This window comes from Ziziphus jujuba, chromosome 6, assembly GCF_031755915.1.
Source record: "Ziziphus jujuba cultivar Dongzao chromosome 6, ASM3175591v1".
Lineage (NCBI taxonomy): Eukaryota > Viridiplantae > Streptophyta > Magnoliopsida > Rosales > Rhamnaceae > Ziziphus > Ziziphus jujuba.
This window is the reverse complement of record NC_083384.1, coordinates 19,638,014-19,664,390: the sequence shown is the minus strand read 5'-3', so window position 1 is coordinate 19,664,390 and position 26,377 is coordinate 19,638,014. Positions and strand designations below refer to the sequence as shown.

At 34.7% G+C, this 26,377-nt stretch overlaps 4 protein-coding genes across 6 annotated transcripts; 2 read left to right on the top strand and 2 right to left on the bottom strand.

Annotated features, from left to right (window-relative positions):
• Positions 1-1,922: 1,922 nt before the first annotated feature.
• Positions 1,923-4,443, top strand: LOC107430278 (3-isopropylmalate dehydratase small subunit 1). Its single transcript, XM_016041106.4, has 2 exons — positions 1,923-2,817; positions 4,189-4,443. Exon 1 carries the CDS (start codon positions 2,046-2,048, stop codon positions 2,808-2,810), a length of 765 nt encoding a protein of 254 aa, XP_015896592.3. The 5' UTR covers positions 1,923-2,045; the 3' UTR covers positions 2,811-2,817; positions 4,189-4,443.
• A 676-nt stretch (positions 4,444-5,119) lies between these two features.
• LOC107430283 (E3 ubiquitin ligase PQT3-like) lies at positions 5,120-13,108 on the bottom strand. 2 transcript variants are annotated; one of them, XM_016041115.4, is made up of 15 exons: positions 11,966-13,108; positions 11,397-11,493; positions 11,064-11,145; positions 10,781-10,950; positions 10,588-10,667; positions 10,323-10,382; positions 10,038-10,194; positions 9,800-9,948; positions 9,513-9,677; positions 9,128-9,427; positions 8,801-8,842; positions 8,431-8,671; positions 8,057-8,179; positions 7,217-7,295; positions 5,120-6,214 (listed from the first exon to the last, which is right to left on the bottom strand). In XM_016041115.4, the coding sequence occupies exons 1-15, from the start codon at positions 12,129-12,131 to the stop codon at positions 5,495-5,497; spliced, it is 2,631 nt and encodes an 876-aa protein (XP_015896601.3). In that variant the 5' UTR covers positions 12,132-13,108; the 3' UTR covers positions 5,120-5,494. The 2 variants fall into 2 exon arrangements, with proteins under 2 accessions (XP_015896601.3, XP_015896600.3); XM_016041114.4 differs by having other exon boundaries at positions 10,323-10,391; positions 11,966-13,107.
• Positions 13,109-16,102: 2,994 nt separating this feature from the next.
• LOC132804043 (uncharacterized) lies at positions 16,103-18,703 on the top strand. The gene is made up of 7 exons (XM_060817924.1): positions 16,103-16,281; positions 16,531-16,610; positions 17,070-17,327; positions 17,604-17,846; positions 17,931-17,950; positions 18,056-18,304; positions 18,404-18,703. Exons 1-7 carry the CDS (start codon positions 16,103-16,105, stop codon positions 18,701-18,703), a joined length of 1,329 nt encoding a protein of 442 aa, XP_060673907.1.
• Positions 18,704-20,713: 2,010 nt separating this feature from the next.
• On the bottom strand, positions 20,714-26,056 carry LOC107430279 (uncharacterized). 2 transcript variants are annotated; one of them, XM_060818454.1, is made up of 10 exons: positions 25,805-26,056; positions 23,766-23,825; positions 23,613-23,652; positions 22,667-22,782; positions 22,489-22,527; positions 22,214-22,300; positions 21,991-22,051; positions 21,716-21,840; positions 21,102-21,193; positions 20,714-20,975 (listed from the first exon to the last, which is right to left on the bottom strand). In XM_060818454.1, the coding sequence occupies exons 1-10, from the start codon at positions 25,850-25,852 to the stop codon at positions 20,861-20,863; spliced, it is 783 nt and encodes a 260-aa protein (XP_060674437.1). In that variant the 5' UTR covers positions 25,853-26,056; the 3' UTR covers positions 20,714-20,860. The 2 variants fall into 2 exon arrangements, with proteins under 2 accessions (XP_060674437.1, XP_015896593.3); XM_016041107.4 differs by having other exon boundaries at positions 22,667-22,845; positions 25,805-26,050.
• Between the last annotated feature and the right edge of the window lie 321 nt (positions 26,057-26,377).

Genomic DNA, 26,377 nt, shown 5'->3' with positions numbered 1-26,377 from the left:
CGTTGACTTAAGTTCAGACCAATGCCACTACTACTCTTTGTAAGGATATATATGGGTTTGTCTTCGAGGCATCCCTCGCAAAGGTTTTGATCCTCCAAGCTTGTCATAACAAATCCCACAGTATCAACCAAAATGATAAAATAAAAAACTTCGGGGTGTTTAAAACATGTGGGAACCTAAAGTCTCTCTCTAAATAAGAAAGTGTAAATCTAAAAGACTATGAAACAATCAATGAAAAACAAAATAAAGATGAGAGAATCAATCCATAATAGCTAAAAGGTGATCTAAAGATGAAATATATAATCCAAAATTACTTAAGCTTAAAAGGTCTCCATTATTGGCGGAATACCTATATCTGAAAGCCTAGAACTATCTCTCAACTTTTCTCTCGAATTCAAATACCAAAAAAAGATAGTGTTTTAATGAAACCAGTTATCCTATTCAAATAACATATGGAGCATGTTCGAATAAGGTGTTTAAAAACCCACTAAAAACAAACACATGGTGGCTTCCTATTCTAGCAGGATACATACCTTGTTCGAACAAGATTGATCCACCAACCATGGAATGGCATATGGCAGGACCCTATTCTAACAAGATACGTACCCTGCTCAAACAAGGTTGGTCCATTAGTGGTAAGACCTTGTTCTAACGTGTGTGTTCTTCTAGTTTTGCTTAATGAAGTTGTGGTATTATTAAAATATATTCATATATATATATAAAATAATATATACTCATATATATATATATATATATCTACACATGCATATCATATAAATAAAAAAATATTCAATCCAAATTAATATCAAAGCACCAGAAATATAAAACAATAGCAAAACTTAGTGTTTATTTGGTAGAGTTTTTTTTTTTTTTTGGGTCAAAATCTTTACTTGAAGGCAAAAAGTTTTTTTTTTTAATTTAAAAAGTAAAGGTATTTAATGAAAGTCAACTAGCACTTGTTGATAAAAAAAAACAATTTTTTAAAGCTATTTTAGAAAAACACAAATTTTATGTTTTTTTAGAAAAACTCTGTTTTAGTTTATATGGAAACTTAATTAGCATTTAATACAACTATTTTAACTTATAAGAAAACTCATTGAGCATTTAATACAGTTTTTTTATTTACAGCTAAACACTTATTAACTTTTTAATAATAGCTCTTTTTCAAAAGGATTTATAATACAAAACTCTACAGATCGAAACTCTATTTTTATCAGCTGTACCAAACGGCTTGACAATGAAATAATGTTTTCAATAAGACATTTGACATGATTACAATAATTTTTCTAAATCTAAAAAGGTGTAACGGATACATCACTAGACCAACCACACCTATCACTCTAATAATAATTAGGATACTCAATACATTTCCTTCTAAATTGAACATGTTTTAATACTTTAGTTTTTAAAAAAAAAAAATTGACACTGGTTCTTAAAGTTGAATTTCACTTTAAAATTAATTTTTAAAGTGTCAAAATATGATCAGTTTAAAAACCATTTGTACAAGCAAAATTTAGTTTAAGGATCATTTATTTAAATAAAATTCATATCCAAAGATCAAAATGTAGAAAATTCGAATTCAAAAACTAAAATACCAAATTCGAATTCAAAAACTAAAATACCAAATTCAAATTCAGAAACTAAAATACCAAAACAAGTTTAATTCATAAGAAAAATTAGTTTAATTAAGAAGAAAAACGCATCTATTGCATTAATTATTAAGTTTCCCCTTCTCAACACTAAAAATAATGATAGTAATAATAATTTTAAAAAATAATAATTAATAAGTTTACCGTCAAATTGTAACAAGTAGGAGGACTAAAGGAGATTTTTGTTATTTTCTAGAGAAGAGAGCGGGCGGGGTGTGGGAGAGGGAGGAATAAATAAACACAATAATATCAAACGCTCAGTCGTTGACTTCCATACGAAATCACTACTTACCTTCTAAAGTGAGCAAAACGACCGCAGCCACCGACCCCATAAACCCATTCGTTTCCTTTCTTTTTGGTGAAAACCCATACACTCACTCCCCCCCCAAAACATCCATGGCAGCCTCAATTTCGGCGTCTCCAAACCCTAGCTTCACATACTCACAACATAAGCTTTCTAACTCTCTCTCTCCCACTCAGTCCCTTAAATTCCCTACCATTTCTTCGAACCCGATCAAATCTCTATCATCCCACCATCTCCAACCACCTCAAGGCGCCACCGCTCGAACTGTCTCACGCGCCACCGCCGCACCCTCCTCCTCCTCCACCGGCTCGCCGACCACATTCCACGGACTCTGCTACGTCGTCGGCGATAACATCGATACCGACCAGATCATCCCGGCCGAGTACCTAACCCTCGTGCCTTCCAACCCCTCGGAGTACGAGAAGCTTGGTTCCTACGCGCTTTGCGGTCTCCCAGCCACCTATTCTACGCGATTCGTGGAGAGCAACGAGGCCAAGTCCAAGTACTCTATAGTCATCGGCGGCGCGAACTTCGGATGCGGGTCGTCTAGGGAACACGCTCCGGTGGCTCTGGGTGCGGCGGGGACGGCGGCGGTGGTGGCTGAGTCTTATGCGAGGATATTTTTCAGGAACTCGGTGGCTACAGGGGAGGTGTACCCGTTTGAATCAGAGGTGAGGATTTGCGATGAGTGTAGGACTGGGGACGTGATCACGATCGAGCTCGGAGAGAGCCGGTTGATCAACCATACTACTGGGAAAGAGTACAAATTGAAGTCCATTGGGGATGCTGGGCCTGTAATTGAGGCCGGTGGGATTTTCGCCTATGCCAGAAAGACCGGGATGATTCCTTCTGCTTAGAGTTCTGGTACTACTTGATTAATTTTGCTTTGTTATTTTTTTTTTTTTTTCCTCGGGCATTCATTTTATTGTCATTTCAATGCTAGTCTATATCTATATGATGATATTCAAAGGTATATTTTGTTTATTTCAATTGCATGGTTTTTTTGGCATTCATTTTTCTTCATTTCAGTGCCAGTCTGTATTTATATGATATGGAAATGGGTTTTCTGCGTAGTTCAATTGCATCTTTTTTTTTTCTTTTTTTTCTTTTTTTTTTTTTTTTTGCATGCATTTCTATTGATGTCAATGCTAGTCTGTAGTTATATGATATTGAAAATGTGCATTCTGTGTAGTTCAATTGCGTTATCTTTGGGCTGTTTTTGTCTCTTTTTCTGTTGTTAATGCAATGAGGAGGTAATTGAGATGGAGACGAAAACTCAAAAAATAAATAAATTAGTGGAGAAAAAATGAATAAGCATCTAAAGCTTCTTGAATTGGAGCGAAGTACACATTGTGTAATATTCAAAACAAGTCCACTTTAAGTGCAATCCCTGTGATTAGGAACCACCATAAGTAGTCTTTTGAGTGAAGAAGTGAGCAATGCAATGGAGAAATAACCCGAAAACTATAAAAGAATGTTTAAAAAAAAAAAAAATGTTAGTAGAGAAAAAATGTATGTGAACCTAAACTTAATGTTGCCAACTGACATGAATTCTATTGCCTCTAATATTCTGTTGTCTCTAATATGTGTATTGAAAGCAAAAGTAGTACTCAGCGAGAAAACAAGTATTCAAACATAGAAGATATCATGCATACTTCAAATCAAGTCCATTTTAAGTGCTTGCCCTGTGATTAGGCACCATGAGTGATCTTTTGAGTAAAGGAATGCTGCTTAGTATGTAATCATGTCTAATTAATGAATTATATTTCAAGTGCTAAAGATTTTTTTTTTCCCCCCTTCGTGTTTATTAAGTCCTATTTGGTTGGTTGTGCTTGGTTTCATTTGTAGTAGCCGAAACTGGCCTGAATTCAATATCAGCCATTTTAGTTCTGTGACCTGTGTATTATGACACCTGGACAAGTAAAATATCCAGGCCCTGTCTAGGAGAAAACGTTGATTTTGAACATAATCCGATTATGTTAAGAGTACAATCAATCTTTTTTTTTTTTTCCCCTCTCTTTTTCTATAATTACTATTTATTAAGCTCCAAAACAAGTTTCCTGATCAATGTGTTGCTTGTCAAATCTACAGTTGTTCATAAGCATTATTGAGTTCTGTTTTGCCTATGTTTATCTGTTCTGAAAAATATTAAATTTTGTCTTGATGAGATACTTTTTTTTTTTTGTCTCATTGTGTGTACCTTGTTACTTATATGTTATAATTATACTTTTGCAGGGTTTTTCTCGATGGTGTAAATTGCAGGGGACGATCTTTATTCCATGGTAGCAAGAAACTTTCAATATCTGTACCTCCATAATTTCTCAATAACAAAAACTGTTTGAACCTGCTTTGTTCATGAAATGTCCTGTATCTCGTGGTTTTATTGTGTTTACTTTAAAACTTTTAGTTAGTTTTTGTTGTAATTGGTTAAGTTATGGATAACAAAAAGTGGATTTTGAGACAGTTATGAAAGCGTTTACTTTGCATGAAGTATCAACCTGCAGCTCTTTGTTTATAGCTCATTTTTTCCTTTTTTGGATCATGAAGAGTATCAAACTAGGCAACCAAGAAAGATGACTTATTATAGTGTTAAATAGTCCTAGATGAAGGCAGCTTGATTGCAATATGTTCTTTAAGAGATCTTTAAACTTTAGTAGATGGTGCTTGTTGAATCTCTCATTAATGGCTTATCCAAACATGAACAAATCTAGGACTTGTGCAGCTAGCTAATTGGCTACTTGACTCTTTACGTATCGTTGCTTTTAACCGAATTCTAATGCCTCATTTCATTTATGTTTGAAATTACATATTACCGCTGGTATTATGTGCCTAATATATATATATATATATATATATGGTCACATGCTAAGTCCATGAATATACTTTAGTCACGGTGATTTATTGGGAATGCTGAGAGGACTATTGCAAATAAATCCGCAATTCGGTGAGATACACTACAACCTAAAAATCGCATCAGACTGTTTGATTATTAGGTCCCATATGATATCGGATAGAGAACAAACTAAAAATTTGATTAGATTGTATCAAAAACAGTCAAATAACAATAAAAAGAGAAAACGAAAAAGAATATATTAATTAGAATATAAGATTGATGAGGAAACTCTATTAAAATTATCTGCAACAATAGTACATGGCATTTAAAATGTAAGAACAAAAAAGGTATTAAATGATTCAGAAAATAATGTATTTCATACACATTATGATAACGAGATTTAAAATAAAATCTCATTCTATCTTCCAAGTAAGCAATTCCTCCATATCAAATGTGGTGTGTGAGGCAGGAATTTTACATACACATTACAAATGAAAAAGACATTTTTGACTGCTCTCATGGGCAGAGATTCAAAAGCAAGAAGAAGCAAGGAGCTAAAAAACCAGCACTGCCATCTCACCAACATTATTTCCTCTCAAAACGACAGTCGTCACTCCCATATCCATATATATATATATATATATATATATAGATAAATAACTATATATATATATATATATATATGAATGCCTGGGTCGGGTCCCACCTTCATCTATGCTTGCTTCGTTCCCTTTCACGGTCTCTCTCCCTGGAGCCCCTGGAATGCCTGGACGGCTCTTCCTGATCAGGTCGTGGTGGTGGAGACGGCTCATATCTCGATGGCTTCCTCTTGAAGTGCCTATCATCGTCGCTTGATTCATAGTCCGCAGCACTGCTGGCTTTCCTTCCACCACCACTAGTCGCCAAAACTGAAGCGGCCTTCATGGACGATCCCTTGTAATCATCGTAATACCCATTTGTCGTGGGTTTATGTTGACCGGAAGATGCAGAAGCCCCGCCACCACCGGCCTCCGTAGCCATAGAAGATGAAGACAGCTTCCTTTTCCTAATGGCTTCTGCTTCCGGAAAGCTTATCCGGGAGAAGACGCTTGCCTTCTGCTTGCGGTCTAATGCTGCTGCTGCTGCTGCTGCTGCAGCAGCTGCCGCCGACGCTGCAGGTTTAGATGATGTTTCCGATGATGGCCTCGCGGAGGACTCTGTACGGCGACGCTGGTGGTGGGAATGGTCGCTCTCACGATCATGGTAGTCGTAGTCTCTGTCGTGGTCATAGTCACGGTCCCGATCCCGGTCTCGGTCGTGGTGGTGGTCGGATTTTCTCTTTGGGGGTCGTGGAGGTTCGACCTCCCGTGTAGATCGTTCTGGGGAAGATCTCTCAGACCGGTGACGATGCGGTTGCGGGTCCGGGCTTGATGGTCGGCCAACAGACATCTGTACAAAAGAAAATTATTAATTAAAAAATATATATAAATTTCAAAGGGTCCACATCTTTTTATTACTTTTATTGTTCTCTAAAGACAATATATATATATATATATATATATATATATTTTACTAAATTTAAAATAAAAAAATAAAAAAAATAAAGGGCATTTAACAAGGGTTCGGGGAGAAGAGCAACTTGTTAGACCAAAATTACAAAGTAAAAACAACTTGGGTTTATTTGTCGGAGGCCCTTAATTGGTATCAATATTAGAACAACCCAGCCATCTCTCTTTTTTATTTCTTATTTTTCATGGCTTTAAAATGAGTAATAATTTTTAAGGATAATTAGATGCCAACAACCATATTGATAAATTCCAGGGCACAACGGCAGAAATTTTGATTTTCGTACGTAACATGGAAAAAAAAATGACAACGGCAAATTGTTAAAATTCAATTTTTTTTTTTTTTTACCAACATAATGGCCACAGCCCAAGACCAGAAAAAATGCAAGAGCAAATAATATCACTTAACGGTTGACTCGCAAAGCTCATTTGATTCATAAATAAACATCATCTTGAAAATTTATTTACCAAAAAAATAAATATCTTGAAAATAATAATAATAATAATAATAATAATAATAATAAAAGCCATTTTATCTTGACCCTCCCTTCAGCTTTTTTTTTTTTTTTTTTTTTTTGGACCATAAAAAATTGTACAAAATCTCAATCATCAAATTAGGCCTAATTTTGACAATATATATTATATTCAAAGAAAAATACGACTGCTTTAAAAACAAAATTTTCCTTTGAATATTTAATCTAACTGCAGCAAGAAAACACTCTCGTTTCCTCTTTCGTAGAAAAAGGAGAGAGGCCAGTATCTTGCCAAATCGATGTTCTTTGGCTAAATCGGTGTCTTCTTGCAACATTCTTGCTAAAAACCATGAAAGGCACCTGCTAAAACTAAATACAAACAGGAAAAAAATTAGGACAATAAAAGGACATACAGATTTCTGTTTCAATGGAGGAACATTGCCACTGCTTGTCACTTCTCTACCAAATTCACGATCCCTGGAAAAATCCATGCTGCATAAACCGAAAAAATGAAGTCAATTCACATGACGGATTCATAATTTCTTGTTTTGGGGATAGTAACCAATGGAGATAGGATAACTAGATACAAAGTACACAGGAAATGCTATTTGTAGCAAGTCGTTTCTTGTTTTGAGGATAGTTACCAATGGTGATAGCATAACCAGACAAATTGGGGAAGTCACCCACCACTTGGTGGGTGACAGCAACTGACAGTCCGATCTGCTTAATCGCGAGGTGATCGGGCAATGGCTGTCACCCAACAAGTGGTGGGCACCTTCCCCCACAGTAGCAGCCCCTGAACGTACACATATATTCAAATTTTATATGCATTTATCCCCCCCAAGTCTTAATTTACCATATAAAACCTTAAAACAAAGCAAAATGATGTGTAACACTCAAACCAAGGTTACTTGGAGGCAATCGGCAAATCAATGAAAATTCAAAACTAGAGGAAGACAGTTCTCAACTCTCAGAAACAATCATACAAAATTTACAATTGAGGTGTTTTATTACTTGAATAACTCACTTCAGAGAAATCAACAGTACTTAATGAGGATTTAAAACCAATTGTCCACCCCAGAACCCAACATTCGTTGGCATAGCCTTTTTAAAGACTTCAAACGCTTCAAATATCCTTGCCACAGGCTCACAGCAAATAAATCATATATGAACAGACAATTACAAAATTTCTCATATTATATTAAAAGCATTACAATTATAAATTATGTATTCACCACATATATCAATCTTACCTTTCAACCCGTCTATCACTTTCACGCTTCCTCCTCAAGTTAGCTTTTCGAGCCTCAAATTCCTCTCTGCTCATGATAGGGGGTGCTACATTCATACCCATAGTGAAATCTGCTGCAAGATCCCTGTATATGTTCAACATTACAATCCTATCAGACATATAGGTTCAACATGTTATTCAATACAGCATTGTGTCACATGTGAAAAGACGACAAACAACAATAAACAAAGCAAGCCAGACAACATCTCCCACTACTACTCACTTCATCCTCCCATCCAAATTAGAGAGGCGGGTACTTGGGAGGGGGTGAGAAGGCCAAGATGCTGAAGTACACAACTGAAAGATAACTTACTGAAATAGATAATTCTACCATACCTCTGAGGTGGAATAGGGTACATACAATTTGCAGCAAACGGATCCTGTGGAATAAAACCTCCAAATGGCATGTCTAAAGGGCCCGGTCCATAACCCATATAGGGCATAGGAGCAGCATATGGTGTCATATATCCTTCCATACCGGGTTGCATGCCTGTCCATAAAGGATTATATGCAGAGGGGCCCATAGTCATCATATAGTTATCAACTGCAAGATCTTGAGAGGTCCTCCACTGCAAGTCTGCAAAGAAATTATTATCAGTTTAAGAAATCTACAAGCAAGAAGCATGTAGTGCCAAATTTCAATCTACATCACAGATATTAATAGAAAACAATCTACAGAAAATAGAAAGAAGAAAGACAGATTTACCATTTGCAGGCATGCGAACTTTCTTCTTTTTCTTTTTCTTTCCTGTAATACAAACAAAAGTTAACAAACGTGATTACCTCATCTTACAAATCAACAGGAAGGACATATATAAATGTCTACATCACTTTTCGTATAGATTTTTCTTTCCCCTCTTAATTGTTTTAAATGATATCTAAAACACCCAACTTATAATAAAACATCAAACACGACACGGTAATATGAGCCCCAAATATATGGGGCTTAATAGAAACCAAGAAAGAAGCCCAAGATAACTTGGATTATACCTCAAAACCATTAAAATGATATAACATTAAAGAATTTCATTACCTGCCTCACCAGGAGCCAGCTTCTGCTGTACTTCCTCCTCAATATGTTGAGCACTGCCTTGTGATGCTGGTTCCTTCACACTTATCGACTCATGAGTGGCTTCAGATACATCAGCTACTTTTGCAGAGCGCACTTTCTCTATCGGCTTCTGTGGAACAACAGCAGGCTTTGCCTCATCCACAGTTTCCTCTATCTTAGGAGTTTCATCAATAACAGGCAATGACTTTTGTTCTCCCTTTGATGCAGCAGACATTGACGGGGATGGAATCTTGGGCTGTGGGTCGCGAGCAGACTCCATATCTGAATAAAAGTATCAGATTAAGATTAATTGTACAAAATGTCACATAATTAGGTCAAAATAGAAACACATATCAGGAAGTCAAACCTTGAACTTGAAATGTACTCCCAGCATTTTCAGCACTACTGTTACCAGACTCCAAGATTCGATTTATTGTATCTCTAAGTGTCTTGTTTGGCAAAAGATCATCTGCAAGTATGTTTGTAGCCCCACAGACACACATTGATTTTGAGATAATATGGTCCCTGATACCTGATTAATGTTGTCATAAATGTGAGCTTGCAAAAATATAATGCTGTTATAAAGATACAACATTGGCCAAAGCATGCAATTTTGCATATTTATATTGTAACAGTTACAAACTTCATACTTACATTTATCACAGAAACTCTTGAAGCAACACTTGCTTGTCAGCACTGCATCTTTCATTACTTCCTGGCACAATGGGCAGTGCAGCTCAGGTGGTAGATCACCAATAGAACGCGTAGATGCTAACCCTTCAACTTCTTTATCGAAAGCATCCCTGTTTTCAGGTCACAGATTTTTAAAGTAAGTTTAATGCCTACTACCAGGAGTGAAAGTCAGTATGCATCACAAAATCAATTAGCTTACTCATTTGGCTTCAAGACAGCTACTGCACCACTTGGCAATGCATATGAGCCATCAGGAGCTGCCATCAGCATGGACTTCGGTATCCCAGTGGGTGGCTTCACTCTTTTGATGTCAAAAGTTGGATCACCATTAGTGGGGCAATGCTGAATATAATGCCCTGAATAAAAATTTCAAACAATAAGCAAATTATCACTGTAATTTTATACCCCAAGAAAAAAATAATTAATTTACTGAAGATAGAACTCTGGGAAACAAATAAGTCACATCATTAGATCATATACATACCAGGCACCTTGCATCTATGACATACATAACCCTGCGGAGGTGTTTTCCGCTCCAACCCTCCTGCTCGACCTCAATCAATGAAAAATAAATTCAGTTCCATCATTTACCATAAATATATAAACATATATACATTTATATACATACATACATACATATACATATGATTTAGAGAGAGAGAGAGAGAGAGAGAGAGAGAGAGAATGCATATGATATATCCAGATAAATAGAAGTTAATTAAAAACAATATTAAGGATAAGGCAATCACCAAAACCACGTCCACCCATCATTCTCCCTCCCATACCCCTTCCAAAACCTCTACCAGGACCAAACCCATCAGAACCTTGCCTGCATATCAATATGAAAATGGAAAATATGGGAGAACCAAGTTAATCTGTCTTTAACCACAACATATAAGTCATTGATATACATATTAAAAACAACAAAATAAAGATTCTCACCTTTGCCATTCCAAGGCTGGGGTCTCAATTAAAGCCTTAATCTTGCTATCCTCATCAGCTTTACTGGTAGGAGGAGTGGCTTCAGGAATTGGATTGCTCGACTGAACTGGTACCACTTCAGGAATTTCATATAAATCTGCCCCAAGATCATCCCACTCCGAATCATCAGGCTGCAAAATCAAATTAAAAACATTTAACAAATTAAATGAATTGTCGAAGACAAAACAGGCTGCACGAACACCAGTTCAAATCCAAAAATTATGTCAGGAGGATTAAAGCTTACATATTTTGAGACAGATGAATCAGCTGCTGGGAAACTAATTCTTGATGGTTCAGCATTTTCAACCTTATCTTCCAGAACTGGCCTGCAATCAAAATGTCAACACATGCATTACATTCATCTCACAAGTCATAATGACAACCATACAATGGACAGAAACCTTTAGTCCGAATAACATTTGTTAAAACATTCTACATACAATACCATAGTAAGGACATACAATACTAGAGTAAGGACTGCAAAATCAACAAGATTCTGAAAGCAAGAAAAAATTGATGATGACCGAAACATGTTCAAACACAAAGTCAACAATATATAAAGGTTTCGAGATAGTACTTTGGATCAGTAACAATAGGTTTACGGGGACGTCCTGGTACGCGACGAACTAAAACTGATGTATTTTTGGGTATCAACGTTGCTTCATCAATATACTCTGAAATTCCAAACAGAGAATAAACAATCTAGAAAACACTGCAAAGGCATTAATCATGAAACCAACAATGAAAGTCCCAAGACATAAACCAACATTCCTAGGTAGTAAAACTCAGACAGAAAACCTCACTGGACACTAATATCGTTCTCACAATCTCTCTCCTCTTAACCATAGAATTTAGTTGCCAGATTTTGCACATTCAGAACAGTTTTTAGAAGTTGCATTTGTAGTTATCATTTTATTAGAGGTGAATGGTAATAATAGTGACACAAAGAATGTCAACTTGAAGGGTAAAAGTGGCACCCCAACCCTACCTAAACAAACATCCAGACAGTTGGGCCTATTAAAATCAAGACAAAGCCAAAGCTTATTTACATTTGTCTTAACACGCATATAACCACTCATTACCCATATTTATGTTAAATTTAACCATACTTAAAAGACTAAATTAAATATCTAAATCTGAACCAACCTTCATTGGTCTGGGCGTTGGTGACCAAAAGGTCAAAATCAGTACCCCTCCCCAAATGCTTGGATTCAAAAATTTTTTCTTTCAAAGTACCAACTGAGATGAAAGGACCGTCCATAGGAATTGAATCATAATCTCTTGCACTCTTAAATTTATAATACACCGCCATAGTAAAATTTTTTTTTTTTTAATCTCTTCTGAAATAAGAAAATAATAACAAAAATTCCCTGAAAGATAGATAATCAAAGGCCTTCAAATCGAAGAGCCTTATATTAAACTAAAACTAAAAAAAACGAACAGACAAACAAACTGGAAACAAATCAAAGAGTACAAAAGTAGGAAGCTTTTTTCTTTTGATGTTTTTTTTTTTTTCCCCCACTTCAATTATTCAATAAAGATGGAACAATCGAACCGCCACAATGGAGTGCTCTTCATACTTCGATGAATACAGACAGCCGTTCAGGTTCAGATCTTCCTCCGTTGCAATTACGTAAGAAATTTGTGAATTCCGAACCCTTTTCACTCCTCGATTGCTGAGAAGTCGATCAGCAAAATAATTCCGAGAAAAAAGAACCAAAAAAAATCAGATCGCCTTCGGCTTGATTCGTCACTTCGAAAATTTGGAACAATTTCACAGATCTCAGAGAAATTACAGAAATCCTATATCCCGGTGATCAAACGAAACCGCCGCAAAAACCAAAAAAGTCACCAAAAATCTGAAAGAATGGAAATAAAAACCCTAGCTTCAGGAAACGATCCGATGAACGAAGAACACAGCGAGCGGAGATTAAACCCAGGCGAAAAATATCCTCGATTGACGGAACGAAAAACCTCCAGAGAAAAATCAAAATCACGGACTCGGAACAATTTCAAAAACACCCAAAATTGAAACCTCCTACTCCGAAAGAAAGGCGTTGAAATCGGACTGAAATTCTGGAAAGCCCTCGATGAATCTCATGCCCCAGCATCATATACACAAAGCATTGGAAACAGAAAGTGAAGCATTCAGGAAAAGCCTTTGGAGGAGAGAGAGAGAGATATATATAGAAAGAAACAAAGGTTTGGGAGGGTTCGGATTTGAAGATGGTTAGGAATAGGTGAACCTGGAAAGTTCCTTTTATATCGTCCCCAGTTTACAACTCCCCTTTCTCCACTGGCGCTTAAACTCCAATCGCCTTGCGCTTTGACCATCCCATCCCCGCGCGCTGTTTCCTTAACGCTTCGTTTTGGATAATACCCGGAAATTGTTTTTTCAACCTCCCAAGTTATTATTTCTTTGCTTTATAAAAAAATAATTATTATAAATTAAAAAACTTTTATTTATTTAAAGGAAATTACGAAAACGTATTAATAATAACAAGAAATTAAAGAATAATACTGTAGACTCAGTTTAAGTTTACCTATCATTCTTTATATTTAATAATATTTATTTTTTAAAAAATTAATTTATTTAATATTAAAATTATATTAATACGTTCAAGTAATTAAATAGTGACATGTGCAATTTGAGTAAATAAGTTAACAGTATCACTCTAAATTTAATGATTTTTTTATTTTCGGTAAAATAAATTTTTTATTGAAAATTTTTGAAATCAATATTTCTTGCAAAATGAATTTAAGAATTAATATCCTATTAGCCAATAATAATCAGAAATAAAAATTTAATAATAATATTTTATCATTTAGTAAAAAGCTAATGTCAACTATGTAATACCGGTATTACCAATCAGCAGTGACCCTGTTTAGCATTTTGTTTTAAGTATATATTATTTTACCTCCCAAGCTGTAATATGCATTGTTCCTTATATAAGTTAAAATATTCATAATTTTTTTGATACTTCTTTAAAATTTTTATTTTTTAATAGGTCTATAAAAAATTTATATTTCAAAACAAAACAGAAAAAATTTATATAATTTTCATCAAAATTTTGAATATTTCTTCAAAAAATTGTGTTCATATATATATTAACTTCTTCATATTTTGGTCAAAATCTCTACAATATCTATTGATATGTCCTATGTTTTTATCAAAATTTATATAAAAAATTTTGGAAATACTAATATTTTTTGTCAAAAATTTTTTAAAATGTTATTAATATTTGGTTAAATTTATAAGACAGAATATAGTATTTAAACTTAAATTCATTATTAAAAGATCTATATTTTGATTATTACTTTTCATATTACATTTCTAAAAATAAGAATGAGAAAAAAAAATAATAATAATTTTCAACCACCAAAATAACTCTACATGGTAGTGAGATTATACTTACAAATGAAAAGGTAATTATAATAGTTGTATTATATATTTTTTGCATTTTTTATCAATATTATTATATTTATATTCATTAGAACTATATTCAATACTTTTTTCAAATTTTTATTTTTTTTTTGAACAATGAATTTTTAATAGACGGATACTTATTTGATTAAATGAGCTAATTCTAAAATTTTAATAAAAATTTCTATTTTTTTATAAGTATCCATTATTTTTTTATTATTTTTTATAAATTTATATTGGTATTTGATAATATCCAATATTTTTATAGATATTTTTATATTTTAAGTTCTCAATATGTCCATTATTATCACTATTTAGAACATTGGTCCCTTGAACTACAAATTTTCTTGTATTGTCCTCTAAACTATTATTTTTGTGTTACTTTAATACAATAACCATTTTCAATTAATCGATTCCGTGAAATCAAAACCAAGATACCTTATGTGACTTTGTTTTGAGATAATTTTATTTTGTTTTTGTGTAGTATGTGATGGTTAATTGGTCAAATTCAATAAAAAATTTGTGTTAGTTAGACTAAAGTTAATTTGGTCAAACATATGTGAAAAATTTATAGTTCATAAAGCAAAGTGAAAAGCTTGTAATAGTTTGTAGCATAAAGTGATGTTAACCTTTATTTATTTTTTTAACATTTGAACCCAACCATTAAAAAAAAAAAATTTGTGATATTTGTTCATACCCTAATTTACTTTTAATTTAGCCATTTTGCACCCATGTAATGTGATGCTAATGATGTAAAACATCATCACTCACTCACCATTGGTTAAAAAAACACAAAAAAAAAAAAACAATAAAATAAAATAAATGTAAGGGTTAACTATATTTTCAGCCTTCTTATTTCACCCTCAGTTTTAATTAAGTGTCCTAATTTTTAATTTTTAAAAGATAAATTTTATTTAAACCTTTTAAGTTTTTATACTTAATGATCATTGAAATTTCATCAATAACCTTTATTTAACTTTTATATCTTTTAAAATAGATTTATTGGTCATTTATATTTCAATTAATGTAATGGGCTAAGCGTCAAATTTATATTTTCACACGATTATTTAATCACAAAACATTGATTTTTTTTTTAAAAAAAAACATGAAAAACCTCTTCTGTCACTAAACTTTTAGGTATAATTTGATAGACATAGAATATTAAATGAAAGTTAATAATAATTTTTCAAAAATATAGGATCTATGTATAATTAGGAAAAAATTAAAGTTGTCTAAATAAAATTTGTTATTTTTTCAATTAAAAGCCTCAACGGCCATTTTAGTTTCAACTTAAGCTCTTTATTTTCAATTTTTTCAATTAAGATCTTTATATTTAGTTTCGTTTCAATATAGGCATTTTGCAATCAACTCTTATAATAGGGATATTCATATTTTTTTAACCTCATCTTTAAGAATATTTTAAGCTAATAATATTTTGATTTATAGTAAGACATTTATTTTGACTCATGTTGAAATGAAAGATAAAATTGAGGGTTTCGATTAATAAAAATAAATATGAAAATGGAGAGACTATATTGAAACTAAAATGAAAATTAAAGATTCACCCAAAAAAAAAAAAGAAAAAAGAAAATTAATGCACACCATTGAAATTGAGGCAAACTTGGAGATACAAAAGTATGATTAATGATATTTCGCTAAAAGGTATATTTTTAATATGAAAATATGACCAAAAGTATTTTGTTTTTCAAATTGATTTATGGTTGAAGGCATTTATGTTTAGCCCTCGTGTGTAAAGACTTGAGCATGCAAAATTAACCGTGAGAGGTCTCAAGAACCTCGTGTGTAAATCCTCCCCCCTCGGCCTTTTCCTTATCTAAACAAAAGCTGATGGTGTAAAAATGGCAAATGTCGCTAGAGCTCTACCGTTTAATAATTTGGTTGTTGTGGAGGCTGAACGGACAGCAAGAGTTTTGGCTCTGGTTTGGAAGTCCGAGATAGGTTGGAAAGTTATTTTCAAATCAAAGCGGATTATTGGGGTGGTAAATTCTATTGCAAATGGTCGGGCTTGCACTAGCTGGTTTTGCTATTGTCCTGCGGATAGAACCCAAAGGAAAAATTTCTAGTTAGAACTGCAGGAGGTGGTTAAGGCAGGCAGTGACATTTGGATGTGCATGGAGGACTTTAATGATGTCGTTTGCCAAGAAGAGAAATCGAGGGGAAGATAAGTTACTAGAAGGTCAAATTTTCTTCTTAGAAACTTCATGGAAGATATGGGTGCTATTGATATTGGCTTTAGCGGGAATGCTTTTACTTGGTGCAATCGAAGGTGGGGAAGCGCGAATATTAGAGAGCGTATTGGCAGAGTAATTGTGAGCCCTGCTTGGAGGACTATATTCCATCAGGCAGGTGTTACTCACTTAAATCCAACTGACTCTGATCATTTGCCAATAAAATTGTCCATAAAACAAGAGCATTCCTCATCTCCATGACCTTTCTGATTTCTCGAGGCCCGAGTGAGGGACAAATCATGTGAGAAAATTATCTACGATGCTTGGAACTTCAAGAATTTGAGAGCTAGCCGAATCCCCCTATGTGCTAGTTTAGAAAATACTACCATGACTCTAAAGAAATGGAATAAGAACTCTTTTGGGTTTTGTCATACCATAATCGGTAAACTTGAAGCAGAACTAAATCAACTTTTCAATGAGCCACCCACAAAGGAAAATATTTATCGCCAGCAGCTTATTCAATCGGACTTGGATGAATGGAGGCTCAGACTTGAATTGATTTGGAGGCAAAAGTCTAGGGAATTATGGCTAACAGCAGGCAACTAGAACATAAAATTCTTCCATGCATCCACAATAGACAAGAGAAGACGGAATTTCTTAGCTGCCATCAAAGACGACACAGGAAACTGGTTGGAGACTCGATTCGATAATGGAAATTACCTCACTATGAAGTTCAATGACCTATTTCGTGAAAAGCAATTAGAATTCTGCCACTGTTTGGACGTTTTAATACAAGGAGGAATCACAAACATGGATAATGCAGATATTGATGTCTTTCCTTCTTCAGAAGAAATCTTTCAAACAGTTAAGAGCATGCATCCCATCAAAGCCGCAGGTCCTGATAGGATGCCTGCTCTTTTCTTCCAAAATTAATGGAATACGGTGAGTCAAAACGTTGTCAAGATGATCCAGAATGCTTTTCGATCGGTGCACATTCCGAGAGCTATCAGCAAGTCCTTCATTATGCTAATTCCAAAATCTAGACAAGTCTCTAGCTTTAATCAACTCAGGCCAAGAAGTCTTTGCAACGCGACTTACAAAATTTTATCCAAACTTATCGCTGAACAACTTCAGCCTTTAATGGACAAACTGGTATTTCCTACTTAAGCAGTCTTCATTCCCGGTAGGTGGATTGGTGAGAACTCTATTCTTGTGAATGAAATTTTACATACAATGAATACCGAAAAGAGTGGTGCCGGCCTTGTGGGTTTCAAAGTGGACTTGATGAAAGCATATGATAGAGTAAAATGGGATTTTCTGACGAGAATTATTTCCAACTTCGGCTTTTCTAGTAGGGTAACTGATCTTATTCTTGGATGCATTTCCACAGAATCTGTGGAACTCCTTTTAAATGGTAGCATTTATAGCAAAATTGATGTGCACAGAGGGCTCCAATAAGGAGACCCTTTATCACCTTTTCTGTTTATCCTCTATACAGAGTTGCTGTCCAAGATACTTGTAAGCTTGGAAAGAGAAGGAAAAGTCCACGGAATCAAAATTAGGCGATGAAGTCCAGCTATAACCCATATTCTCTTTACAGACGACATCTTGCTTTTTTGTCAGGCAGATTTGGACGAGGTTCGTGAGGTCGTAAATTGCCTAAATACTTTCTGCCGATGGTCAGGTCAAAAAATAAATCGTGACAAATCGAGCTGCTTCTTTTCGAAGAATACCCATAGCAAGATAAAGAATGGCATTAAAAAACTCTTTGGTGTGAAGGAACTTCCGAAAGACTCAAAATACTTAGGGAATTCTTTGTTCATAGGAAGGAACCACACGAAGAACTATGAAGAGCTAAAGAATAAAGTGAAGGCAAAACTTCAAAGTTGGAAGGCTCTTCGCTCTTGTAGGCCGGGAAAGCTACCCTATTGAAATCGGTTGTGAGCTCCATGCCTATTTATGCAATGTCAGCTGCAAAGGTCCCATCTTCTTGGTGTAATGATATTGGGAAAGCAGCCTCTAGATTCCTTTGGAGCAACGGAACTGAGCGAAAAAAACTACATCCCAATTTCTTGGAATAGAATTTGCACACCAAAATCTGCGAGTGGCCTTGGTTTAAGGAAACCGAAAGATATGAACTCTGCTCTCCTTTGTAAAATTGGCTGGCACTTAGCCATCGAGTCGGACAGATTATGGGTTAGCGCCCTAAAAGCAAAGTACTTTGCTGGAAATTCCTTCATGAATTGCAAGAGAAAGAGGAATAGTTCGTGAAACTGGAAAGGAATCTTGAGTGCCAGAAAGCTTCTTTTTAATGGGCTATGCTTTAGAGTTGGAAAAGGAACTGAAATAAACATTTGGGAGGACCTTTGTGTCCCAAATAACCTAGACTTCAAACCAATGCCCATCACTAAAGAAGCCAGGCAACTTTTTGGTATGGTAGACTCTCTCCTAAAGGAAGATGGAACCTGGAATATGGATAGACTCTAGCACTTCTTTAATAAAGACTATTAAAAATATCTGTAAAATCTCTCGTACAAATGGAAACTTGGAGGACAAGCTAATATGGCTAGGTCCTTCCAATGGCCACTTTTCAGTCAAGTCAGCATTCACTCTAGAATTTTGGAAAAACTGCATTGAGACTAACTGGTGGAAGCACGTTTGTTCATCCAAAATCCACGAAAGGCTGAAATTCTTTGTATGGAAATTAGCAAACTGAGGACTTGAAACAGCTGCCAATCTCATTGCCCGAAACATTACTATTGAAAGACAGAACTGCGTGCATGGCTGTAATTGCATGGAAACTGATAACCATCTGTTCTTTCACTGCCAAGTAGCAAAAGCTTTTTGGTTTGCTCTGCCATGGAATATAAAATGGGAGTTCGCTAAAGATTTGTCACTAGAAGAGAAGCTGAACTTGCTCACTAATCCTAGCAGAGCACTTTCGATCCACCCTAATGACAAGGAAGATTTTTTTATCCACTCCACCCTTATTTTGGACCAGCTTTGGAACTTAAGAAATAAAACCCTTTTTGAAAGCACATCTTTCTCCCTAAAGGATAGTTTGATTAAATCATAGATTTAAAGAAGCCAAAGCTGCCATGGCTCAGTTAAACCAAGAGATACCCCTGATGCCTCCCCACAAGGTTTGCTCATGGAAAACCTCTAAGATGTGCTGCATAACTATTAATACGGATGCGGCGGTAAAGAATGATCAGAGTTTGATAAGCCTGGTTGCTAGGGACAACCTCAGCTTCATACTGAAGGTTAAAGCTGTCCAATTTCCCTGAGACATTTCTGAAGTGGCTGAAGCCTTTGTAGTCACTTCTTTTAGCTATAGAAGAAGGTTGGTTTTCTATTTGCTGTATGTCAGATGCTTTCAACGTGGTTTATAAAGTCAACAATCCCAAGCATCAAAATTCTCACTAGGCAACTGAAGGCATTTTTGAAGATATCCGGAGGACAGTTAAAAAGATTCATCATGTGTGTTTTGCTTGGACGCCCAGGGAAGATAACTTCCTAGCTGATTTTGTTGGTAAATGGTGCCTCGAGCATGAAATCTCGGGTGCAGTAAATATTAATGACTTACCTGGTATTTTTTGGTCTTTTGAAACCCAGGAGAGGGGCCTTGCTGCCCCCTCCTTTTAAGGGCTTTGCCTTGGCCCCTTTTCATTGTGTAACCGATTATTACAAAAGCCAACCCAAAAAAAAAAAAAAAAAAAAAAAGGCATGCAAAATTTACTCCCCCAAAAGACTTTTTCGGCACCCTCTCGTTCATCACCTCACATCACATAGGACCTAATGTCAGAAAATAAAAATGTCAGTTTAAAGCTTTTAAAAATTGGAAAAACAGTCTTTAAACATTCTTGGACGAAAGTCTATTAAACAGACCATTTCATGGGCATCCACCACAAATATTCTTGTCAACCTTACCCAAACATACTCATCTATAAAGCCACAGTTCCATTAGAATATTAAGTCCAGAGACCTTAAAAAAAAAAAAAAAAAAAAAAAAAAAAAAAAAAAAAAACACAGATCGCATAATATGGTCTGAACGTTTGTCGAATTTTGATACTCTTCAGGGACATTTGAAAAAAAGTCATTCATTGAATCTAAATTATCTAATTTATATGTTCTGTTTGCAAGGGCAAAATGTTAATAAAAAATAAATACCAGTTAAACCATGCCCTGCTTTTCATAACGATTCAAAGTTGGTCAAACAAAAAGTCCGTGTTTGTCTGGAAGTTGACCAAACTCTGAGAACTCTCAAGAACGAACAGTGTCTGGTAAAACCACCCTAAAAACCTTTTCGTTTCTATTGATATAATTATATTGGAATTGAGTAGGATCTACATCTTTAACCCTCAATGGAAAAAAGAACAGGATATGTTAATGGTTTATACAAAGGAAAACGAAAAACTTGAGTAAAATTCATACATCAGTTAAGATTAGTGACGATACAATCACAACATATGCCAGAAAAAAGAAAATGGCAATCTGAATGAAGAACTTTGGATTTTCTCTCATGTTTGGGGATGTAACCGCCCTGCAAATCAACAAGCATAATCCATTAAATCTAGAACAGCACAAGGACATAAACAAAGAAAAGGCTGCAACTCAATTCAGTTTCAATGGTTGATTCTGCAGATCTACGCTTGCAAGAAAACATTACCGAGCAATGCGCTGAGAAAGTCGGTGAAAAGGTAAACTCTGGATAAAGACGATGCCTGGTCCTGTTAGAACAGCTGTTACTAGATTTTCACCCTGCAGTTGGACACCATGAGGGAAATTTTAAATCTTGGAAACAGAAAAGCTAAATCAGAAGATTAGTAGCAGCTATGCTACACAAGGGAGTCTAACAATCATGTGAACCTAGGAAACGATCAAAAAAGACCAAGAATGTTATTTGTTACAAGGATAGAGGTGAGGAACCAAAAAAAAAAAAAAAAAAAAAGGATTCTGATATATTCCTCAAAGATCCAAATCCTGTTTGTATACCCAACAAATTACAACAATAGAACACCTATTTTTGCCTTGTTCGACGTATCTCTAAGATTTCCACTAAAATTTTTGTTGTAATTGGCGGCCAAGAATAAAGTTATAGCTCACCAAATTCATGTGATTGTAAATGAAAAATGAAACTAATAAAAATCAATTTTAAATAACACTAGATTATAAGAACAAAAATCATTACAAATGGAAGCTTAAGTGATTTATGAACACAAACAAAAGAATAACACACATTAAATTAAGAGGATGAAAAACGTATAGATGGAAGTATCTTACCCCAAACATTGCTCTTCTAATCGGACCATTGTATTTGATTTGGACATTGACTGTTGAAGTTAGGGCGACAATGCAAGACACATCAACAGCCAGAACCTCACCCACCTCAAGATTTTTCTGTACAACTAGCAATAGACAAAGGGGAAAAATACGCTTATGTTTGGTATAAGAGAGGATTATAAATTTATAATCACAAATCAACTAGTACTTAGACAATTCAATCACAACCAGATATAGAGAGGCTAATATACCAAAGTCAGTTTGATTCTACATACCAGATCCACCTGCAAGTATAAAAGCAAGCCCTTGTCCAGATAGCTTCTGTCTTAAAAATCCCTAAATTAGCATTTACATTGAGATAAATAAATTAGAAATTTTGACAACTTCAATATAAATTAAAGCATAAAGAACAAAAAGGTGAAAAGAAATCAACTATAAGAGCAATGGTAGGAAGCAAAGCAAACAGAACAATAGCTGATACACCACTCAATATCTCACCTCTGCAGTAGCAATGACATTGCGTGCCCTCTGATCAACTGTGTTACTGACTTTCACATCATTGACAGAGCAAAGGAATGCATCTGGCTACAAAATTTGTAATGAAGGTGCATAAAAATCCAAAGTAGGTTGAGAAAAACAAGGTGATTGTAATATAAGATGACTAAAAAAATATCAACATTTGTTCACTGCAAACTTGGAGGTTAGCAGAAAATGACCTTAAATTATGTTTATGCGGAATAGTGGAAATAAACAAGGGAAACAGTTATTAATACCTGGCATAAAATCTCTCCACCAAACACCGCCAAATCAATCTGTAAAGTGACATATATAAAAAAGAATATAGTTATGTCTTTGATATTTCCAATCAGCATATTTGGGATCATAAACTATGCCCAAAAATAACAAAGAAATGCTTTGTAACAATAATTTGGAATGATTAAGAGTACAAACTGGGAGAATTCTTGCAAGAGAAGGTGCAGCAATGCCAACAAATCCATCACTTGGACCAGGATTGCGAAGGATTATACTTGTAACAGTCTTTCCAAAAAGCCAATGCCACATACCCACTTCATTTTCAGGAAGAAAAACATTATCCATTTCAATGGATCCAGACATGAAGCACATTGAACCTTCATTTTGTTTATCAATCAGTTACACAAGCAAACAAAGCAAAAAGTGTAATCGCACTTTGAATCTCAAAACAAAATCAACTAAAATATCATTTAACCATATGATAAAAATTACAGACTGACTCGCTCCTCAGGGACACCCGATGGCACAGACTGTCTTGGGTTCAAATCACAGCCTAGTCCTTTCAAAACCTTGCCTAATAATAATAATAATAATAACAATGAAGATAAATTATCCTGTCCAAGTGATGGTAAACTAGAGGAGTTTAAAGTTTTGGAAGCAAGTACCAGAGAACTCCCATTGAGTTTGCCCAAAAACTCAAATTCATAATACCAAAAAAATGCATCAATCTTATCCAAAAGTGCAGGTTTTATATGGATTGCCAGTATGCACCCACTGGAAAAGCATGAGAACTCCATTTGGTACAAGGACTAAATGAAGATAATATTCCTAATCAAGCCCTGATACCAACTAACATTAATATTACATTATATTTCTGGCCTTAAAATGTAATAACACTTCAACAGCATGGCTTTGGAATGAATTGTACTCAAACACCTTAATAATCAATGACTCTGGTAACAGATACAACCATAAAATCAATATGTAGCCATGTCATCTAAAAATTACCATGCAGGTTTACATTAATTAATCAATAAAAATGGAAGAGCAAGCCGGTTAATCAATACTGATTCTCCTTAAAAAGTTGTAGCGGAAAATAGAAAGTGACCGGCCATAGGTAGAAACACCAGCACAAGAAACTTACCAGGTTTTGCAACAATCTTTTCCTCGGGCTTCAACATTATCTAAAATGCAGGAAACAAATCATAGGTAAATTATAAAAGAAGGAAAAATTATACATTAGCTGAGAAATTAAAAACAAACAAATTAGTAAGTTTGGGATAACTATAGCATATACCTGAACCACCTGTGCTTCGCCACCCAAAATTTGAAAAGGTGTGATAGCATCTTGTGGACTCTACCAGACATTATAGCATTGCCAACATGAGATTATAGATGAATAGAAACTTCATAGACTGGCAGTTATAAAGTTCAACTCCATTCAAATATTAATGCCTCATAGAGATCAAAATAGAGTACATTAATGATCTTAAACAAGGAGCAATAATCATCATCCTAATATAAGAATGATCATCCAAAAGGAAACTTTTTACAAAGACTTCTTGCAGAGTTGCAGTCAAGAAATTAATCTACACATATAATTGTGACAAAACATGTTGATGATTCTGTTAATGTCCATATCGTCATTTGCTATATTTGACATACAAGAAATAAATATAAATAAGCTGAATAATCCAAATATAAAATGCCTCTCTATAGAAAGAGAATGCAGACAAAAAAGTATTCTACTCTAATATCAGTATTTTGTGCACAAAAAATGATGCTGAAACTTCTAACCAAGTTTATATAACCAATCATTATGTCTGAGCAAAAGTAATGCCAGTAACGATGGTTGTGTAACAATTTGGATTTCACAGTTATATAATGAGTTCTTGGATCAAACTATTTTTAGTCAGTTTCTTTGGAAGAGTAATTAAGAATAAATATAAGTTCCACATATTAATTTACTGGAAACAATCTAAACTGTAAATACTCCTTTGAACCTACTTCATATTTGGAATATGTAACCATTTTATGTCAGTCAATAGCCACATCAAGACTTAATAATTTTAAAAAATAAGTAATTAGCATTTTGATCAAGTATATGAAATAGTCCACATTCTTACTATTTCTGAAGCATTATGTTGATTGTACAACCTTTTTTGTAAATGGATGAAAGCTGCATGTATCAATTTGATGCAGGTACAAAGTGGAAACATGCCATAACAGTAGTCGCCATCATGTTACACACATAAGATCCCCTATCAAAGACATCATATGACTAGTGTATGATTCTTGTACTAAAAATGTTTTTGGAATTGGAACTTGGAATAGAGTTTCACCATCTACAATGCTGGTGCCTGCATGACATTGTTACTAGAGGATGTTTGCTAGGACTTGAACACTAGTTCTGATTCAAGCTATACCATAAATGCAGTACCGTTAGATAGTTCGACTAACAATTGCATACATGTACAGGCACCATGACTTGTTCGATACCAAAACTACACAATGGCTGGTCATGGTATTTTCTACCATTATATAGCCACAATATTACTTTTTAACACCTCAAATCTAGATCCTTTGCCTTTGAAGAAACATTCCAAGAGTCACAACTCAAGCTTAACTAGAACACATTTACTAGGAGGCATCCTATTATCCCTTAATAATATTATTATGAGCTTTTGTCACGTTCTACCTTTTAGCATCTTTTTTGTTCCTTGCAAAACTGCGTATCCTTTTCTGTTCTCTATTCTCATTGTTATACACGAAATCTCCTCTATCCTATAAAATCATAAAGATTAAGAAACATAGTATACAACCACTCATCAAGAACTGAAGCCCGAATCTTAAATTCTTCAACATTTGCAGAACTTGCAAATGTATCCTAGTATTATCCTCTATGCATTTAACTACTAAACTTGCAAGCTGTGACGACATTGTAGCACTGCTCACATTCAACACAGAAATCCAGCCATCCCCACGAAAACGAACAGACAAAATGCTACAAAAATATGTCAAGCTCAGCTAATCGAATAATCAAACCACCTCCGACAAATTTAAACCCTAACATGAAGCAACACGAATCCAAGGTCGAAAACCAAATTAAACCCTAAAAAATAAAAGAAAATCCAAACAACGATGCGAGAAATCAAACTCTCTATATCTTGTTAAAAGAAGGCGGAAAAAAAAAAAAATGAAAGCAAGAGAAATGATCATAACCCATATAGAAATCAAATTTCTTTCAGTTTCACAGCTTTCCTACCAACAGACCAAAAGTGAAAAATATTGAAAAATAACAGGTTGGAAAACAAAGAGAGAGAATGAGAAGAGCACCTGATAAACGTAAGGCTGGAAAGGCGTTGAGAAAAACGGAGCAGCCATGGCTAACACGCAGAGAAACAGTTCTGAATTTGACGGAGATTAAAGAGAATAAAATTGTTCAATTTTGGGAACTTTCATAGACCATTTTATTTTTTTTGGGGAATCAGATCACACAATTTATTAATATATAGAATCAGTACGTAACAATTTTTATACTCTACAAACAACTAAAGCCCTTCAACCAAAATTATTATTATTATTATTTTTTTTTTCTCACAACAGGGTTTTGGACTTTTTTGACAGTGTTCTTAACCGAATAGAAAATAATTAAATTTACTGAAATAGCCTTGTCATGAAGTGGTGCTGCTGATCAAGGTTGACGGACTTTTACAAAGCTCATTCAGTGGCATTTTGGTCAATCTGAACTAACTCTGATCTAATGGAAGAGGTGTCTGATTTGTCAGAAAGTACACGTCAGCATAATGGCGACCTTTCATTGGATGTGGTATGAAGTCTCGACGTGTTCAATAGTTGTCAGTCATTCAACGAGGGTCCTTCATATGCTACGACATCGTTTGGATAGGA